General features: G+C 38.7%; 1 protein-coding gene and 1 long non-coding RNA gene across 3 annotated transcripts in view; one reads left to right on the top strand and one right to left on the bottom strand.

Annotated features, from left to right (window-relative positions):
* Positions 1 to 8960, top strand: part of LOC140630149 (uncharacterized) — a 36885-nt gene extending 27925 nt beyond the window's left edge. The window contains exons 3-4 of the long non-coding RNA XR_012027955.1: positions 8150 to 8229; positions 8762 to 8960. This is a non-coding gene — a long non-coding RNA (uncharacterized lncRNA). The remainder of the gene's footprint in view (positions 1 to 8149; positions 8230 to 8761) is intronic.
* TNFRSF9 (TNF receptor superfamily member 9) lies at positions 2711 to 14920 on the bottom strand. Of its 2 annotated transcripts, none has more exons than XM_072819807.1 (8): positions 14172 to 14920; positions 13248 to 13431; positions 12763 to 12870; positions 12028 to 12165; positions 10512 to 10578; positions 8747 to 8877; positions 8102 to 8236; positions 2711 to 4477 (listed from the first exon to the last, which is right to left on the bottom strand). In XM_072819807.1, exons 2-8 carry the CDS (start codon positions 13360 to 13362, stop codon positions 4389 to 4391), a joined length of 783 nt encoding a protein of 260 aa, XP_072675908.1. In that variant the 5' UTR covers positions 13363 to 13431; positions 14172 to 14920; the 3' UTR covers positions 2711 to 4388. The 2 variants fall into 2 exon arrangements, with proteins under 2 accessions (XP_072675908.1, XP_072675907.1); XM_072819806.1 differs by having other exon boundaries at positions 8789 to 8877.
* Positions 14921 to 15212: the final 292 nt, after the last annotated feature.

The raw sequence follows: 15212 nt of genomic DNA, 5'->3' as shown, positions 1-15212 counted from the left end.
CCCCATAAATAAGATGGAAAAGACTAGTACATTGTACTGCAAGATCCAGCACTAAATCAAGCAGAAAAGACATAAAAGACAAAGGATTAGGAAAAGAAGAAACAATTATTATTGCAAATAACATGATTATCTGTACAGAAAACCCAAAAGAATCTACATATGTACTATCAGAAATAATAAGTTTAGAAAGGAAGCTGGCTATAAACTAATATAAGCAAATCAACTACATCTTTATACTCTGACAACAAACAAAACCACCTAAAAAGCAAGGCCTGGTTGGTTGGCTCAGTCAATAGAGTGAGCAACTCTTGATCTCAGGGTTGTGAGTTCAAGCCCCACGTTGAACATGGAGCCTGCATTAAAAAAATAAATAAATAAATAAATAAATAAATAAATAAATTCTAAAATAAGAAGCAAACACAAAGCAAGGTACCTAGAAATAAGTCTGATAAAGGATGTAAAAACAAAGCCTGGAGAAACTTTATAAAACTTTGTTGGACATTAAATACTTGTCTAAATAAATAAATAAATAAATAAATATTTGTCCTATTAGGTATCAAGAGCTTTTATAAAGCTACAGTAACAAAGTGTGGTATTTGCGTGGAGGCAGACTCCTTTACCAACTGAACAGAGTAGAGAACCCAGGAACAGACGCTCAGACATGTGGAAAATCTGTGAAGGGCAGAGGTGGTAGTGCAGACCCTTGGGGAAAAGATGGACCATGGAATAAATGGTACTGGGTCTAGTGATGATCCACGCACAGAACTCAAAGTTGAACATGACCTCACAACATACACAATAACCAGTTCTTGATAGCTTAGACTTATATAGACTCTTAAAACTTTCAGAAAAAAAAAAAAAAAGATAAGGAAGTATATGATACTGGGGTAGAGAGGGGCTTCTTTAATCAGCACACAAAAAAGTGTTAACTGTATAAGAAATGTAGGGGGATCCCTGGGTGGGGCAGCGGTTTGGCGCCTGCCTTTGGCCCAGGGCGCGATCCTGGAGACCCCGGATCGAATCCCACGTCCGGCTCCCTGTGCATGGAGCCTGCTCCTCCCTCTGCCTATGTCTCTGCCTCTCTCTCTCTCTCTCTCTCTCTCTCTCCTCTCTCTGTGAGTGACTATCATAAAAAAAAAAAAAGAAAGAAAAAAGAAATGAGCTGTAGGGGCACCTGGATGGCTCAGTGGTTTAGCGTCTGTTTTTGGCTCAGTGATCCCAGGATCCTGGGATCAAGTCCCTGCTTCTGTCTCTGCCTATGTTTCTGCTTCTCTCTCTGTGTCTCTCATGAATAAATAAATAAAACCTAAAAAAAAAAAAGAAATGAGCTTTAAACTTAAAGTAAGATTATTTTTTTGCTTATTACTAGAAAGACTGAAAAGCCACAATGTAAATGAGGGAAAAATTACAAACAAAGCAGATATTTATAATACATACAAGTGTCCAAGATTATTATCTAGAATATATGAAGAACTATGAACAATAAGGAAAAGACAACCAAGTTTTTAAAAATGAGCAAAAAATGGAGCACATGGGCAGCTCATTTGGTTAAGTGTCTGGCTTTTGATTTCGGCTCAGGTCATGATCTTGTGGTCTTGAGATGAATGGGCTCTGTACTCGGTGGAGAGTCTTCTTGAGGATTCTCTTTCTCCTTTCCCTCCCTTTTGCCCCTCCATGAATGCCTTCTTTCTTTCAAATAAATAAGTAAATTTTTTTTTTTTTAATGAGCAAGAACATGAGCAAGCATTTCACAAAAAGAAACACAAATGATATAAAAACATGTAACAAGGGATCCCTGGGTGGGACAGCGGTTTGGCGCCTGCCTTTGGCCCAGGGCGCGATCCTGGAGACCCCGGATCGAATCCCACGTCGGACTCCCGGTGCATGGAGCCTGCTTCTCCCTCTGCCTGTGTCTCTGCCTCTCTGTCTCTCTGTGTGACTATAATGAATAAATAAATAAAATCTTAAAAAAAAAAAACATGTAACAAGATGCTCATTAGTAATTCAGGAAATGCAAAATGAAACCACAGTGAGATACCCTCTTATACCCACTAAATGGGCAAAATTAAGGGTCTGACAATCCCAGAGGGTAGCAAGGATGGGATTCAGTGAGGCTGATAGGAGCATGACTTAGAACCACTGCTCTGAAAAGCAGTTCAGCACCAGAGCCGACTTCTTATGGTACAGACATATTTTCTGGTCCTCCCTGTGTGAAGATTATGCCTTCTGCTCTGTTTCTTTTTTTTCCCCTCTGCTCTGTTGATGCACAGCTTCGCTGTATGACTTGCTCTAAAGGCTAGAACCTAACCAATCCTCTCTGAGCAAAGTGGCCAGTACCCTCTTTGCCATCAGATGACCAATATTCCAAGTAGAAGCTTCTCCCTCCACCTATATCTGAGTGAAACAATGTGGGGTGAAGCCATGGCCAGCCTGCCATTAGCCTGTGATGACCAAAAGAAATGCATCTCTGCTGTTTTGCTGTGATCCATTAAGATTTGGGAGTGGAGAAGGTGAGGAGGGTAAGGACGATTGTTTGTTATTTCTGCATAACTTAGATCAAAAGGTTGAACATTCATATGCCCTAAGATCCAGAAATTTCACTCTAAGGAAATTTCCCTAGAGACACTCTTCCACAGAACATACACAAAAGAACCTTCATACCAACATTGTGTATAACTGTAAAAAAAACCTGGAAACAACTCAAATGTCCTTTGGTTCAGAGTGGATTGATAAATTGTGGTATATTTGCAAAATTATACAATCATCAAAAGGATGCATTCTAGTTACTCACAATAACGTGAACAAGTCTTATCAATAGGATTTTGAGTGATCAAAGCAAGTCACATGCAGCACAGTATCATTTTTATAAAGCTCAAAAACAAGCAAAACTAACATAGCTTTGGGATACATAAATATAGCAGCAATGATTTTTTTTTTTTTTTTTTGAGCAAAGGAATGGATTGAATTGATGGTCCTGAAAGAGGGTGCGCCCGGGGGCAAGGTGGGGAATTAGGCAGAAGATGAGGGAGGGAAGTAACACACAGATGGACACTCTGACCTTGACTCTGACCCTACAAAGGCTCAGATGTGAAATATTTTAGGCTTTGTGAGATAGAGATACAGTCTCTTGTCTCTACTCAACTCTGCTGTTATAATGCAAAACCACCTGACTGTGGCTGTGTGTTCCAATAAAACTTTATTTACAGACTCTGAAATTTGAATTTGGCATACTTTTTCAAATCGTGGGATATTACTCTTATTTTCATTTGTTTTTAATTATTTAAACATGTAAAAATAATTTTTAGTTCATAAACCCTACAAAGGCACACGACCCCTCAGATTTGGCCCATGGGAATTTAAGCACTCCTGCTTTAGTACTCTGGATGGGCTATGGGTTCATGGGATTGTTCATTCCTACCTGTTCCATTTATCAGAGATTATTTTTAATGTTCTTAAGAATTAAAAACACATAAGCCAATTTTTTTAATGGGCAAAAGAGATGAAGAGGACTAAGAGACACAAACTTCTAATTATAAAATAAATAAGTCACAGAGATGAAAAGTATCATATTGGGAGTACAGTCTATAGTACTGTAATAATATTGTATGGTGACAGATGGGGACAACACTTATCATGGTGAGCACTGGGTAATGTACAGAATTGTGGGGCCACTATGCTATACACCTGAAATTAACACAACACTTTGTGCTAATTATACTTCAATAATAAATAAATAAAATTTTAAACAACAACAAAAAAAAAAACAAAACATAAGCCCTGGTTCTAAGAAGAGCAGCATAAAAGTAGAAGACACAAAGATAGAGGGACCACAAAATGTGCAAAGACACAGGAATGCTTTCCAAAACTCTTCCTCAAGGTCTGAGATATTTTTCCCTTGACCTCAAATTTGGGCACTGTCATAACTCCTCCACCCCTCACATCAATAGAGCTCATTGTATTGAATATCTGAACTAATGGAAAATTTCGTTGAGAGTATTTCCTGCATCTTATGGCTTTTTGTTATATGTTAAATTAGCATACGCACAAAAAAAACAGAATTGATTTTTGATTATCATTTTAACTGGACCATTGGCCTACATGATGTAATTTTAAGTATCATTTTCTTTGGATTTCAAAAGCAAATTTGCTGAAGCTTATTAAGCATTATCTGGAAAATGCCCCTTTCCCATCTGCTCTGTCCCATTCATGCACTAAAAGGGGTATGTTTTTAAAGGCCAACCTATAAGCATTTCAAGAAAACTTGGGGATAATCCTGAGTCTTATCTAGGATGATGTTTTTCAATTTAGAAAGATATTATGGTGGGATCACTCAAGTTTCTCCCTTGATTCTTCTCAAGACCGTCCCAGTGGAGTTTTGGATTTCTGCTTTACAGGTCACATTCTCCTTCTTCTTCTTCTGGAAATCGGCAACTACAGGCATCTTCCTCTTGGGCAGTTTGTACTGGTCTCATAAATGCTGAAAAATAATTTAAAAGCAACTTATCTTTCATTGTTTGTTTTAACCATTTAATATTCATTTTCCATAAATCACAGTCACAGAACATCTCTAAGTAGCAACCATGCTCAACTCTAATTTGAACAAGTTCATCAGTAAGAGAGATGACAGCAAGTAGGAGGTTTTTCTCAGGATTATTTACAATTTCTTCTTACCAATGACTCTTATTGGTCCTGAAAAATGATTTTCTTTATTTTCTATAATGGCTAAAAACTTGAGCATGAATCACCATAGTACAAAATTAGTCATATCCCGAACATAACCATAGTTTCAATTAAACAGTATATATTTTAGTCTAGAGGGTTACTCAGATTACACACCAGACAGTTTCTTTTAAATGAAATGCATCTGGCACCAAGATATTAAAGATACTCCCACTACTTCCATTGACCAGCAATTAAAGAACTGATTTGTGCATTAGCTTCCTTGTTTTCTTTTACATGTTAGTGTGAAGTATTTATGTTACTGCTGAGCAACTTTCCATCTTTTTTTTAAAGATTGTATTTATTTATGTGAAATAGAGAGAGAGCATCCATGCATCTCTCCATGGATGAGGGAGCAGAAGGAGAGGGACAATTGTGGAGCCCAATGCAGGCCCGATCCCAGCACCCTGAGATCATGACCTGAGCCAAAAACAAGAGTCAGATGCGTAACCAACTGAGCCACCCAACCCTGAGCAACTTTTCATCTTAAACAGATTTTATAAAATAGCCCAACAAAGCAAAAGGGCCTGCCTTGATATTACATGTTTCTTACTATTAAAAAAAAAAAAAGTAATCAAAGGGAGTGACATCACAAGTTGGCAACACAGTTTGCTCCTGACTGGTCTCCTTCATAAGAAGAACAACTGACAACCATTTAAGAACAAGACTCCACAGATAGATCCTAGAACATGAGGATGAAACTGCAGCATCCCTACCTTTGCAGCACAGAGACCACAACAGATTGTATTAGGAGGGTAAGAGAAGCAGTTATGTTGACCACATTGTCCCTGCTGCAGACCAGCAAGCACTACACCGATAGGTCTCGCTAAGCCTCTGGTTCCTCCAGTGGGAAAAGAGAACCTCAAGGTAACCACCACTTTCTCCCAGTATTGGAGTCACCTTACAGGGGCTCCTATTCTGATCTCACACCACAGGGATGGCAAGGGAATCTGTAGGACCCACCACCAGGATTCTAACTGTGGTGGAGAAGCAAGAGGAGTTTGCAGCAACCAGCACACAGATATTGGCAGACTGAGTACATATTTGCAGAGTCCAAATAGCAATCCCAACCAGTAGCTTTGTTTATCCACAGAACCAAGTGGAAGGCTCAGCTTGACCAGGGAAGTTGAGGAGGTGAAATCTGCCTGATTCAGATCCTCAAACAAGGAGTTTTGCCTGCTATAGAGCTTGATTTGCCCATGCCCAGGCAGAGTTAAATTACAACTCCACCTGATGTGGAGAATGTCTTCCAGCCCCATCTAACCAGAAGGCTTGATGACAACTCCTGAAAGCCCAAATTCAATACCTGGTGAAAATATCTTTCAGGAATGAAGAGGAAATCAAGATATTCTCAGATGAAAAGCTAAGAGAATTGTCACCAGAAGGAGACCAGGAGGTCTATTCTAAAACAATAGCTAAAGGAAATTCTCTATATAGAAGAGAAATGATAAAAGAAAGAATCTTGGAACATCAAGAAGGAATAAAGAAAAAAGGAATGAACAAATATATGGGTAGATACAGTAAATTTTCCTTCCCTTGAGTTTTCCAAATTATGTTTGACATTGAAGCAAAAATTATAACAGTGTCTAATATGATTCTCAAAGTATGTAGTGGTAATATTGAAGGTATGTGTATTATAAATTAGGGGCAGTTAAAGGACGCAAAGGGAGGTAATATTTCATACCTTATTCAAAGTGTTATAATGTTGATACTAGTAGATGGATAAATTATCTATAATAACTAAAGCAGCCATTACAAGAGCTATTCAAAGAGCTACATTAAAAAAAAAAAGTATAGTCAAGTCAAAGTGGATTTCTAAAAAAATGTTCAAATAATCCTAGGAATGCAGAGAAATGAAAACCAGAGAAAGCAAACAGAAAGCAAAAAATAAAATAGTATCTTAAGCCTTAACATATAAGTAATTACATTAAATAATACATGGTTTAAATACACCAATTAAAGGTGGAGATTAGTAGAGTGACCATTATATGTTGTCTATAAGAAATTCACTTCAAATATAAAATGTAGGCACCTGAGTGAGTCAGTTGGTTAAGCACCTGACTCTTGGTTTCACCTCAGGTCATTATCTCATGGTTGCGAGATCAAGCCTTGCATCCAGCTCTGGGCTCAATGTACAGTCTGCCTGAGATTCTCTCTCCTTCACCCTCTGCCCTCCCTCCACTCATGTGCATGCATGCTCTCTCTTTCTCGCTCTCAAATGAACAAATAAAATCACAAAGGCTTCATAGTTAAAAACTAGAAACTACCAAAATGTCCCTTATTTGGTGAACAGTGAGTTTCAATGATGCCACGGATGCTGGTCAGCAATTAAAAAAACAAACAGGGATCCCTGCTCAGTGGGTTAGCACCTGCCTTCAGCCCAGGGCGTGATCCCGGAGTTCCGGGCTCGAATCCCACATTAGGCTCCCTGCATGGAGCCTGCTTCTCCTTCTGCCTGTGTCTCTGCCTCTCCCTCTCTTTCTGTATCTCTCATGAATAAATAAAATTAAAAAACAAACAAACAAACAAAAACCCCATTGTTGAAGCACATCATGCCTTGGATGGATCTCAGTGGCACTAAGCTGACAATGAAAAAAACAATCTGAAAAGGTCACACCCGTATAATCCTCTTACACATTGCATGCTTCTATCTATATAACATCCTCGAAGTGACAGAAGCGTAGAAGTGGGAAACAGACTTGTGGCTGCTGGGAGGGAGTGGATGTGACCACAAAGGACCAGCAGGAGTGCGATCCCGGTGGTGAGGGAATACATCTGTATTGGTTGTGCTGGAGGTTACACCAATCTATACATGTGATCAAATGACATACAGCTATAGACACACAACATGCCAATGTCAACTGCCTGGTCTTCATACTGTGTAGAAGATGTAACCCCATAAACGACACATGAGACTTTTCTGTGCTGTCTTTACAACTTCCTGTAAACCTATAATTATTTCAAAATAGAAAGTTTTTTTAAATAGCCTAAAAATTTTTTAAATGGATTACATTTTCATTGCAGCTCACTAATTACTCATCATTACTCTTGCAAAGCATTTTCATTGTAGGTGGGGGTGAAGGTGGGAAGTATAATTCTTTAAATCAGAGGTTTTGTGAGAGCTTGGGAGGATAATTGTTTTCCTGTGCATTATAGAATTTTAGCAGCATCTCTGACTCTTTTCTAGATACCTTCCACACCCCCAAGGTTGTGACCACCAAAACTGTCTCCAGACATTACCAAATGTTCGCTTCAGGGCAAAATTGCCCCTCCTTGATAACCACTGTGCTATCCTAACCAAAAAAAAAGAATCTTTTCCTTTGTCCTGTAAAAAGCCTTGCCTCAAAAGAGCTCGCATCAAATATGTTTATATTGATCTTACGTTGTTTGAATAAATACAGGAGTTTCTTTCTGCCATGTTTAATGACAGAGAAACGGAGGATGAGAAAGAACACCAGGAACAGCACGGCAACTGACATCAGTGCGAGAAAGAAGATGATGATCTGGGAGGTATGACCTTTAAAAAAGAGCAAAAGGAGAAATGCATGCAGATATTCAGTTTTGCAAGTATATTTATATTTATAGTTACATTGGTAAACCCCTGATCACAAGGAGAAGCAGTGCCTTGGTCATCTCCAACCAGCTAACTTAATACACTTGCCTGCATATAGGAAAACCTTTTTAGAATAATTTTTCTAGACATCCACAAAAGTTAAGTGGCTTGACCTCTCTAGAATATAGAAAATCTGGGACTCTATAATCCCCTTTATTTCACATTATCAAAGGTATAGTATTTATCTGGGTCAAGTCTCACCTTGCTCTGCTTACAAATGCATGTCTCAGATTTCATGACAAATATTTGGAAAATATTGATGGGTTTCTTGATGCCAGGATAAAAGAAGGAAGGCATGCAGGAGGTGCCTGTTTTAGGCAGAGATGTGAGATGTCACAGTATTGAGGCAAATTAGATTCCAATCAGAATAGCCACAATACATCCACTCTGATTTAATAGCAGTGAACCAGCTACCTGGATCTCTTGCAGGGGCTGGCGTGGTGGCAGAGGCTGTACCTGGAGAGAAGCCAGCCGAGGCTGGTCCACATACTGCATCACTTTCCTTCGTCCCATTCACAAGTACAGACTTGCCATCCAAAGAACAGCTTAGAAAATCCAAGGAAAAGAATTCAAATAATTAATTTAGGTACAGATCATTCTAATAAAAAATATTGACATTTTCCATCCAGTAATGCAGCCTAGTGACAAAGATGTGTGGGTCCGAGTTCATAAAGATATTATGGAAAATATACACTTGACTGGCTGGCTTCCTCCAGCGTTCACAGTTCTCCATAATTCACCCTGTTCTACTGACCTAACTGGGTTCTTCTTTCTTCCCAGCTGGGGAGCCTTGTCCCACAACTGTCCCCAGACTGTTTTACCTGGTTAGTCTCTCACCCTTAATTTCTTAAGCATATTTGACCATCTCTGGCATATATAAGGGGTTAGGAGTTCTTAACCCTATGACATGTTGGCCTCAGACATACTAGGGTTTGAGCCCTGGGTCTGTCCCTGTGCAGAATGACCATGGGAAAGTTAAGAAAATCTCTCTAAGCCTATTTTCTCATCTGTAAAATAAGGTATACATACTGCCAGCACTGTTGTGAAGAGCAGATGAATGATCCCAGAGACACACTTGCAGGGGCTGGATTTTATGAACCCAGACACATACATTCCAATAAATGGTAGCTATCATCATCATCATCATCATCATCATCATCATCATCACCATCATCATTGTCCTATATCTTTTCCTTCATCCCTTTATCTAATGCAAACCCACTCTTCTTCCAAAACCAATTTAATCCCGCTTTCCATGCAGACTCATTGACTTCTCTAAACTATTTGTGTTGAAAGACCTTAAAAAAATTTACCAATGTGTACCAACCAATATTTTTGTAAAACCTAAGAATGTCAATGTAAAATAATAATAAAAATGATTTTCTAGTAAGAAAATCAAATGAAAAAAAAAGAACAAAGGTATACAAAATACAAGACCTCCATTTTTATTAGAGTTGACAGGCACACCACTGTCAATTGACTTAAACGATTCTAAACACTCACTTTTAGTGTGTGTAGTGTTTTTGCTATGAACACCACAAACTGTCCATGGGCTAGCACCCATCTGCAGACCACACTTTGAGTAGCTCTGATCCTGATTACACAAGTCAACAGACAAATTCCCATGTATGCTGTTGGCTATTTTACTTCTGTGATGGGCTTGTTTGCCCAAGTAGGTGTTATGTTTTTGAGGGTAGGAAACATATTTTACCCTTCTTGTATCATTCTCAGTGCTGTGGCATTGCACTCTTGAAGATGGGCTGATTGATCAGTAAGGAAAGGTAAGAGGCAGCAAAGAGATTGGAAGGAAACAGAACAGAACAGCTGGGGCAGACAGTAACAAAGTTCCAGCCATCTGAGCTAAATGCTCTGGGCATTATTTCTGTAGAAAATGCCTACTTTGTGTATCAAATAATTATTACCTATTTATAGGTAATGCTGCCTATTTGTATGCTCTTCTATGCCTATACTTGATAGGCTTTTTAAGTATGCTGCACGTGCATGTGGGGCTTGAACTCATGATCCTGAGATCAAGACCCTGGATCGTTCCAAAAACTGCACCAGCCAGGTTCCCCAGGATACTTGATAGATTTTTTTTTAAGTTTCAATTATAACATTCTTTGTTTTAAAAGGTTAACTGAGATCCTTTATTTTGAAAGCAAAATGAAATTATACATACTTTGTCCAGGGTTGACAGATGCCATGTTTCTGATCATTAAATGTCCCAAAGCGGCAGTCTTTACAACCTGCATAAAAATTAAAGCAATAATTAAAAAGGGAATATTTAGACCAGAAAGGAGCAGAGACAACATACAGAAACAGTAACTTTATAGTAACTTTACAGGTAATACAATGGCACTAATTCATATCTTTCAATAGCTACACTGTGAATGTAAGTGGTCTAAATGCTCCAATCGAAAGACACAAGGTATCAGATTGGATAAAGAAGCAAGACCCATAGATATGCTGTCTGCAAGAGACTCATTTTAGACCCAAAGACACCTCCAGACTGAAAGTAAGGGGGTGGAAAACCATTTATCATGCTAATGGACATTGAAAGAAAGCTGGGGTGCCAATCCTCATATCAGACCTCAGTCACATGTGGAATTTAAGAAACAAAACAGAGGATCATAGGGGAAGAGAGGAAAAAATAAAGACGAAATCAGGGAGGGAGACAAACCATAAGAGACTCTTAATCATAGGAAATAAACTGAGGGTCGCTGGAGGGGAGGTGAATGTGGGGACAAGGTAACTGGGTGATGGACATTAAGGAGGGCAGATGATGTAATGTTGTATAAGACTGATGAATCACTGAACTCTATCTCGGAAACCAATAATACATTATATGTTAATTAATTGAATTTAAATAAAAAAAATTTTTAAAGGGAAGGACTTAGTCACCCAAGTGGAATGTCATATAGCAAATAAATGGTATTTATAAAGAGAATCTATAATGGTTATCAAGGGAAAAAAAGGAATATTTTCATGATTTCATAAGTTTTCCTAAGATGAACATAGTTACCTAATAATAGTCATTAACTGCTGAGTGAAGTCGGAGAAGGACAAACATTATATGTTCTCATTCATGTGGGGAATATAAATAATAGTGAAAGGGAATATAAGGGAAGGGAGAAGAAATGTGTGGGAAATATCAGAAAGGGAGACAGAACGTAAAGACTGCTAACTCTGGGAAACGAACTAGGGGTGGTAGAAGGGGAGGAGGGCGGGGGGTGGGAGTGAATGGGTGACGGGCACTGGGTGTTATTCTGTATGTTAGTAAATTGAACACCAATAAAAAATAAATTAAAAAAATAGTCATTAAGTTAATGCAATCTACAGACTGTTCAGTAATGCTTCTTGAAACAAAATCCCAAGACAACTAATATTTTTATTCTAACTGTACATAGACTATTGTGTGTGTGTATATATATATATATATATACACACGCACTATATATATATGTATATATATGTAATGTATGCAAATGCATGACCCTGGTGAATAACAAATGTGACTTCAAATTATTTCCACTGACTGAAAAATAATTTTGTAAATATCATATATGTGACTCAGTGGTGATTTTTAAGGTTCTACCCATCTATATTTTACTTTATATTCAAAGGACCAAGACTTAAACTAATGGCATATGTCTAGATAAACAAACTTGATCTGGATTGAAGAAGAACAAACCTACCCTGTTTGGTTAATTCTTGACCTTGTTTACAATCCTGTTCACACATAGTGCATCCTGCCCCCAAGCAGTGGAATCCTGAGATGCACTCACACTCTGCATTGCTGATGGGGGAACACACCTTCTTGGTCCTGAAAACACCTACAAAATTCCCCAAGTTATATTACACTTGACCTCTGAATTCAGGAAGCAAGTTTATATTCTGCAATAAAAATCATAATTTAAAAAACCCCATGAAAACCATGCGCACTCTTATAATGTTCCTAATCACCTTAAAAGTATAAAGCTTATTTTTAAATTTCTATAGAAAGGACGCCTGGGTGGCTCAGTGGTTGGGCATCTGCCTTGGGCTCAGGTCATGATCCTGGGGTCCTGGGATCGAGTCCCATATTGGGCTCCCCTTGAGGAGTCTGCTTCTCCCTCTGTGTCTTTGCCTCTCTCTGTGTTCCTCTCATGAATAAATCAATAAAATCTTTAAAAATAAATAAATAAATCTCTATAGAAGATGTTTTTACATTTTCCTAATTAAAAGCTTGTCTCTCGTCAAAATATCTCTGATATTTAAAAGCTCAATCTACAAATTATTGCTTTTATAGCGAATTATTGTACTGGACCTGCCTTTTGACAGAGGAAACAGCATATTTAACACTTAATACTTTCCACAAAGATCAATACACTAGGGAATAAAAACCTGTCTTCCCAATATGTCCAGATCAACATGCATCTTTTAAAGCATACCTTCACACTGCCTGCAAATGTCACAGGCCTTTTGTCCACTGGTGCTGGAGAAACTATTTGGAGGACAAGGAATGCAGATCTGACTCTTGTTTTTCCCACAGAAAGTACCTAAGAAGGTAGATAATAGGCGTATGTGGTTGACAATGCACAGTCATCACCCCAGGTATTATGAAGTTCACACGAAAACTAAAGTATGAAACAATGCTCAGTTTCTAGGTGGCACATTTTACATTTTATTTTGTTTGACTTTTTAAAATTATACATTTGCAAAACTGCCCTTAGCATAGTCACAGAATTACAAAGTATAGATATTACAACAAATAAACTGATAGAAAGAAAACATGGCTACATTCATACAGTTAAGATGTAGCATCTGAGAAATATTTCAAAATGAATGAATAAAAAGATCATTGAAACAGAACTCATTAACCCTGGCTACTAGCTAATGAACCATAATGAAACACACATGTTAATTTGGTTCTTACCAGCTGGGCATTTACTACAGGAATCCTGTATGGATCTTGTCCTCTCAAAATTCATGACCAACAACACGGTAGCCACTATGTTGTAATAGCCATTGCCCATGGTGAAATCTTGCATAAATAGGATACGTGCAAAGCAGATCCCAAAAGAGTTTTAATCAAAGTAGCTGGTCTCACAAATACCACTCTGCAAAAGGTAAAAATTTCCAAGAATGAGATAGTTTCTCCTTTTTAGGATTATCTATATTTCAACCACTGCCCATGCAATTCTACAAGACCATAACTCAGGGTTTTTCAGAAACAATTAATGATGGAATATTATGGGAAAGGTGGCAAATGCAGAGATACTTCTATGATAGTAAAGCATGACTACACATATAGTTTTGTGCAGATTTGCCAAAGGCTAAGAGTGCACTTTCCAACATGTTTTGCCAAAATGCAGAAATAACAATAACAAGAATTTTTGGGGACTTTCATAGACACTTAGCATCAGCATCCAGATTTCAACAATGCCAGCTGTTTCCTGCCTCTGAGATAGAGTTGTTAAAATGACAACCTGTCCGTCCTTATCCAGCAGTTCAGCTCAGTGGGGAAATAGCTCATTATCACTCTTTCTCGTTTGTCGGAACAATATGTGAAAATTTCAACACCCAATTGCTAAAATGTTGAAGCACCGCTCTACTCAACACATTATCACATTTTCTTAACAGACATACATTTGCCCATTTTGAGATTTAAAGCTCATAAAGTAACAAAACTAAGAAGTAAGAAATGTTTTTTGACCAGGTACTTGAGCTTTATTTAATAGGCTATGGAATAAAAGTTATTAGAAATTGGAAGGCAAAAAAGTCTAGACATGGAGAAAGGGAATAAAGCTTCTATCCTCGCCCCAACTCCATTCCCCCCAGCTGCCCCAGAGGAACAAACCTTAAGATCTCAGGGCTGGTGAAGAACTTTCCACTCCTTGATCTTCAAGAGCAGTGAGGTTCTGCTGCTGAGCTGGGCTGCAGGTCAAACCCAGGGGTTTGGTGACTCAGCCGGGGGCGGGGCCTCGTGGGAAATCCCCGCCAAACTCTGTGAGTTCACTCATTTGATGTTTGCTGACCCTAAAATCCCCTAAAGCCCCCGTCCCCCCTTGATAATGGCACTTCAAACCATTTCTTGGAAGCTGCTATCTACTGTTAGGACTTTGGGAAGAGCGTTGTCACTTAAAGTAGTCCTCCATGTCAAAGCCTTTAATGCATCCTACACATAGAGATTCAAGGGATGATATCCATTTCTAAATAAATATCAGGACTTTTGCCATGCCTGACACCCTACCTGTATAGTAAGTGATGCTCCAGCCATAATTCACTGAGGGCGCGGATGTACCAGGCATCACATAAGCTCTTTAACGAATACCATCCTCAAAAGAACCCCAGGAGTTGATACAATCATTATTATTAGAACAGCATTATGCAAATGAGAGCATTGAGCCTATGAGTGTAGCCAGATAATCAGCAGGATGGGGAGCCAGAATTAGAACCCAGGGCAGGGATCCCTGGGTGGCGCAGCGGTTTGGCGCCTGCCTTTGGCCCAGGGCGTGATCCTGGAGACCCTGGATCGAATCCGACATCGGGCTCCCAGTGCATGGGACCTGCTTCTCCCTCTGCCTGTGTCTCTGCCTCTCTCTCTCTCTCTCTCTCTGTGTGTGACTATCATAAATTAAAAAAAAAAAAAAAAAAAAAAAACCAGGGCAACCTGATTTTTTTCTGCTGAGTTCCTTGCTGTATGGGTGAGATGGGGGAAGAAGGAGGGAGAAATGAAGAAAAGTGGAGATAAGGAAGGTATAGAACTTATCTGGTGAATGATTTTTGGGTGAAGTTAAAAATCTATAACAGTTTTTTAGAAAACCATTCTTTCAAAAAAATTTTTAAAGGAAGAAAGAGTGCCTGGCTGGCTTAGCCAGAAGAGCATGTGACTCTTTAT

The sequence above is a fragment of the Canis lupus genome, chromosome 3 (genome assembly GCF_048164855.1).
Source record: "Canis lupus baileyi chromosome 3, mCanLup2.hap1, whole genome shotgun sequence".
NCBI lineage: Eukaryota > Metazoa > Chordata > Mammalia > Carnivora > Canidae > Canis > Canis lupus.
This window is presented reverse-complemented; position numbering and strand designations above follow the sequence as displayed.

Coding starts and splice junctions, on each gene's coding strand:
- TNFRSF9 (XM_072819807.1), bottom strand. CDS start 13,362: ATGCAAGATTTCACCATGGGCAATGGCTATTACAACATAGTGGCTACC. Junction 12,166..12,762: donor CATTTGCAGGCAGTGTGAAG/GTATGCTTTAAA, acceptor GGAATTTTGTAG/GTGTTTTCAGGACCAAGAAG. Junction 4,478..8,101: donor CCTGTATTTATTCAAACAAC/GTAAGATCAATA, acceptor ATTATTTTTCAG/CATTTATGAGACCAGTACAA.